The sequence below is a fragment of the Lipotes vexillifer genome, unplaced genomic scaffold, assembly GCF_000442215.2.
Source record: "Lipotes vexillifer unplaced genomic scaffold, Lipotes_vexillifer_v1.1 scaffold8, whole genome shotgun sequence".
NCBI lineage: Eukaryota > Metazoa > Chordata > Mammalia > Artiodactyla > Lipotidae > Lipotes > Lipotes vexillifer.
The window spans coordinates 6868951-6874630 of NW_006781519.1; the positions used below are offsets into that span (position 1 = coordinate 6868951).

Sequence of the window (5680 nt, forward strand, 5' to 3'; positions counted from 1 at the left end):
CTTAAAAAAAAAAAAAAAAAACCAAAAAAACACCCAGTATTTCAAATTGTGATTCTTTTTAAAAAAAGCAAGCACAAATTACCTATCAGGACGAAATTTAGTCCAAGCAGATTGCAAATACATTAAGTACGTTTTCCCCTTTTTTCTACTGTTTCTTCCCTTCCCTCTTGTGAATCTACACTATATGAACTCATAGTTATTTGTTCCCCTGAAAGATGATTTCATTACATGGCAGATATGTACAGGAGTACAGATTTCATTAAATTACCCTTAGTTAAGGCTCTCGTAGACTGGGCAAGCTTGAAAAGGTTATAAAAATAATATTTTGTCATGGCTGTCACATAACACTGAGAACAAAAGAGAAAAGCAATTAGCCCACTGCAAATAGGAGTCGTGTCTTACTTACCCGGAATAGGAATGATAGGAATACTTTCATTGGGGACCACCCGAGGTGAACTGCTATCTTCCACATAGAAATGAGCTGTCTGAAAACATTTTCTGTACAGGAAACAGAAAAACATGCAAACAGTGAGAGAAGAGAAATACACTTTGTCTGAGTTCACCATCTTTCAATTCTTTCAGATTCTCCCAGCTTTAAATTTCACCCAGCACTGAGTGCAGACCCATGGGAAAGTAACAAGATACAAGAAGGACAATATCCAGCCAATTGGAAGAACCCCAAATAGCTGAAGAATATCCATTTTTTATTACACCATACCCATCCTCAGAGTTAAAAGGGAAAAAACTTAGTAATGAACCACTCAGAAACATGAAAACTTGGCACGGACTGTGTAAACCTGCTGTACAAACTGCTAGTCTCAGCCCACAATATTCCCAAATTCAACCTGTTCCAGAGGAAGACTTCGCTATTCTAAACCCCTAGCGCCAAGTTCAAAGCACACCTCAAACCCTCCCAAACGCAGTCATCAAACAGCCCAGGCACACAATAGCAGCACATTGTTAGCGCTCAGCGAAGGCCCTCGCAGCCCCAGACAGCTCTTGAAGGGGGTCAGAGGGCTTCCAGGGGGCAGGCACTCAAAATCCCAGGCCCTGGCCAGACAGCATGGGAAACAAGGAGCCGAAGGCTTCAAGTGTCAGCTGCTTGTTGGGGCTTCTGTTTTGTTTTTACCTGGACTTGAGACAAAGCAGGGAGCAAACACTGGTCATCACAGGACAGGCAGTGAACAGAAAAGCCATCGGCAGCTCACTCAGTTTCTGTTTACTGCTGCCGGCCGGCAGGCCCTCGGCTTTCCTGCAGCCACGTCACTGCTCACTGCGGCCCTAATGAGCTGCCCGAAGCACAGGCTGAATATTTAATGAGGCTGCTCAGCGTGAATGGCTATTGTGACCAGAGAAGGGTCCCTGTTCATCTGGCAGAGGGGCTTCACAATAGCTGGCCCCACTGCTGGGTCTTTGAGCCAAGCAGGCGGCATCCTTCTGGTGCTTGGTGTCCCTGGGACCCATTCCACTCCTCCGGCATCTCTCACCAAGCCCCATTTACACCCACTGTAGCTTTGCTTTTTCGGGGGGCGTATTCCCACCACTGGAATTAAGTCAACTTTTCTTCGGAACTGTCATCGATCATCTAATCAGAAGTCCCGGGGATGATTCTGTCGGGTGTACCATGTTGCTATGAAGCCAAAGAAAAGGGGGTTGGGGGGTGGATCTGAAAGATCACGGGACACTAGAGAGCACAGGAGATCTTGGTGGAAGCGAGGAGGCCTCCAAGTCCTACGGATTATTCCCCCGCAGCTTTACATGGAGCGATCAGAACCACGCACAATCAGAAACGATCGCGTGTCACACTGTGAAGTGTGTTCCTTTAAGCAGTGCCCATCTTCGGAAGGAAAGCAGCTCTACCCACTGTACACCCGGGCATGGCTCTAGAAGCGGTCTGGATAGCTGCTCCCTATACCATTAGGGGGTCCTGAACGTAAATCACTCCCACTCCGGGCACATCTCACGGGACTGCTCTCGCGGTGCTCTGAACAATGATTTTTTTCTATGAATTGCCTGGCATTTGTAGTATAAATAATAGAACACGTTTTCATCACTCACTGTCTAGCTGCCTATACCTAAATTTGGAAGGAACAGTCAGTCTGACTTATGCTACATGGACGTGCAACGTACGGAGTATTTTAGGGCTGTGGTAGTAATGGAATCTTCTGCCGAATGTGAAGTGATGCAAATCCACGTGTGGAAAAAATCCATGATTTTGTTGTTTGAGGTAATAGCTTCTTTCTGTTTCTAAGCTCGCCAGCAAGTTTTCTCTTCTTGGATTCTTCCCCCTACGCCCCTGCCCCCACTTTGCACAGATTTCCAGAATATAACACTAGAGTTAAAACACTTAGGATACGGACTTCACAAATTAGCTAGAACCCTAACCAGCCAGTGTCCTAGCTAAGGAAAATCTACTTTTGTTAAGATACTGACCATTGAAGCATTTAGTGCTATATGACGCTGAAACAAATGGCACACGATTTACCGGCTCAGACTTTAACTAAATGAGGAAGGAAAAAAGCGCAAGAAAAGACACCCCACAACAACAACAAAGAAATAACTCTTCTAAGACCACAATTACTCTACCTGTTAAATTTCTAAGACATAAAGCATTAGTAAAAAGAATCAGTACCGGCCAAGTGACTGTTAACGTCAAGTGACTTGGAAAGGATAAACGACATCGTAGGTTCTTTTTCTGGCAGAAGACAGGCAGACAGTTCACCCAGACTCTCAGTTCCGTATGAGGCAAGAGGCTCCACATTCTCTTTGAAAAAAGCAGTGTGTACCAAAGCACATCACACGCTAGTGCCCCATGTGTGGCTGTTTATAATGGATTTTCCCTGGAGCAAAAGAACTCTGTGATTGCCAGAGAGGAGCACAGCACTGGGATGAAGGTCAGAAACCCGGAGACACAGCTCCCTACATCTGCACCTTGATGCAGGTCATACGGGCTTTCCTCCCACCCATGGGCACCCAACTACAGAACTTGGGGGCAAATGAATAAAGGTTTCAGTGGACCCACTGAACATTTATTCAGCACCCACTACACAGCAAGGAGCATGCGTATAACGCATTCTTATGGCTGGAAGCCTGAAAAACACCTCAAGCCTGGCTAAACACTGGAGTAATTTAGAAAGGGTTGTGTGCGCACGTAATTCACAATCTCTGCAGAAAAATTAGGAAATAAATGCAAATGAACAAAAAGAAAAAACAATCAATTAAAGTTACCCTCATCCTTCTCTTAGTAATCTTCACTATTAATATTGTGGGGTATATCCTTCCACACTTTTCCTCACTTATTAACTGTTCCTTGATCATTGACAGTGAGGGGCTGGGAGCAGAACATAAACAAGACAGACGAGGTCCCTGCCCTCATGGCAGTTTATAGTCTCTTGGGGAAATCAACAACAAACAAGTAAACAAATAATTTCAAATAGTCAAGAGCTATGAAGAAAATAAAACAGGATGAGGTGGTGATAACTGATGCGGGGAGGTGAAGGAAGGGACCTCACCAGGAGGTGGCATGGGAGCTGAGAGCTGATTGGGGAGGACCAGTCGTAGGAGGGTATAGGGGAAGACCATTCTAGGCAGATACCAGGAGCCGGTTAAAAGAGGCTTGGGTGCCTTCCCTGGTGGCGCAGTGGTTGGGAGTCCGCCTGCCAATGCAGGGGACACAGGTTCGTGCCCCGATCCGGGAAGATCCCACATGCCGTGGAGCGGCTGGGCCCGTGAGCCATGGCCGCTGAGCCTGCGCGTCTGGAGCCTGTGCTCCGCAACGGGAGAGGCCACAACAGTGAGAGGCCCGCGTACCGCCAAAAAAACAAAACAAAAGAAAACAAAACAAAAGAGCCTTGGAACAGAGTAAGCTCATCCACTGCAGGAAATGAAAGGAAGCCAGACTTAAGAGCAGGGCAAGAAGTGGACCCAGAGAGGTGGGCAAGAGCCAGGTCATGCCAGGTCGAAGGCCACCAGCTTCACTGGCATCTGTGAGCGATGGAAAGCCAACGGAGGGCTTTCACCCACGGACTGGAACGGTCTGACTCATCTCCTTTGAAGCGCTCACTTTGGCTGCTAGGTGGTGAACAGAGTACAGGGCAGCAAGAACGGAGCAAGGAGATGCATCAGGGGCTACTGATGTAATCTCACCCAAATACAGACAGGCAGATCAAAATGAGGTCATATTTATATGTATCTCGTTGATAACAAGTATGAACTGACGTCTCACATTAATGTCTCTTCCACTTCATGGATGCACTACATTGTTAGATATTTCACTTATTATTTCTTGAATAACTATTGACTGGGGGTCTACTTTGGGCGAGGGACTGACTACGGTGCTCAGCTGTGGTCACCTTTTCACTACCAGTGACCACACGGAGATGAACACTCTGGGGGTACACATTTTACACTGTGAGTTGAAAATCTAAGAAAAGGGGCTGGTTCAGAGTCGTTATCACATGACATTTTATTTAACTTGTTCATTTCAGAGAAATCTCAGGAGAGGGTTTGTTTTTTGTTTTGTTTTGACCTCCAGCAGTATCCAGGAATAAAAATGTAAAGGCAGTGACTTTGGAGAAGCGGGAAAGAAAATGGAAGTTTTAATGTCTCTAAATGTCTCAACTGTGAAGTGTTCGAAGAGGCAGTCTTGTCTCTAATTCTGAGCTCAGGAAAATGGAGATAAAATTTCTGAACATGTCCGACTGTGTCACCGAGCATGCAAGTTCAAAATTCTATCTAGGTCCAATTCACTTTCAAATAACTGACTCTAAAACCCCTCATTGAATGAAAAAGATTCTAGGATCATCAAGAGGCATTTTCTAAAATTATTTCTTCACAGTGAGCATTTGTTTATGCCAGTACCTTCAAAAGGGAAAACTATAAAGTAGATCATGTTTGGAATAAAAAAATACATTTTCAAGTTTCGCTACAAATTACAGTCCGATGGGTTCCCACCATAAATTCTGTTTTCACCGCTTGCCGCCTTCTTTCTTTCTTTCCTTTTTCTCTGCCCACCCCTACCCCTATATATGTGCTTTAAGGAACCGAGAACAGATCTGTTTTTTTTTTAATTGACCCTGACTGGCTTAGTAATGATCCAAATTAGTTATCTTTTACTTTGCCTCATCTACCTTTGAGCATGTGTTTTCCTGACACTCTGAGTTTCCCAATTTAGGAACTGAAGTCCACCTTAGTTTTGGAGGGTCCTGAAGTGAGTCAGCTCCCCCCACCGACCCATGCACGCACACACGCGCACCCCACTGAAGTTTCAATCACGCCCTGGTTATCACCCAGAGGCACGTATCTCATTGGTTTGGGAAGCTTTTAAAATAGAGAAAAACGGTTCCCGAGAGTCTCCAGCACTCTAGGAAAGCCCTAACAAAATAAAACAATCTTGAATGGCAGGCACCTTAAAAATGCCCAGAGAAGACTCTAGATTTTAAAGGGTCCCCTATGAGATAGGAAACAGTATTAAGAATTCAAGGATGGGGACGTCCCTGGTGGCCCAGTGGTTAAGACTCTGCACTCCCAATGCCGGGAGATGGGTTTGATCCCTGGTCAGGGCACTAAGATCCCTCATGCCGCACGGCGCAGCCCCGCCCCCCCCCCCCCCCTGCCGATGCAGGGGACACGGGTTCGTGCCCCGGTCTGGGAAGATCCCACATGCCGCGGAGCAGCTAAG

At 46.0% G+C, this 5680-nt stretch overlaps 1 protein-coding gene across 1 annotated transcript in view; it reads right to left on the bottom strand.

The window, feature by feature from the left end:
* Positions 1–5680, bottom strand: part of PTPRG (protein tyrosine phosphatase receptor type G) — a 313959-nt gene that overhangs the window by 53990 nt on the left and 254289 nt on the right. The window contains 1 exon segment of the mRNA XM_007454772.1: positions 407–498. Within this exon segment, the coding sequence (XP_007454834.1) occupies positions 407–498 (92 nt within the window).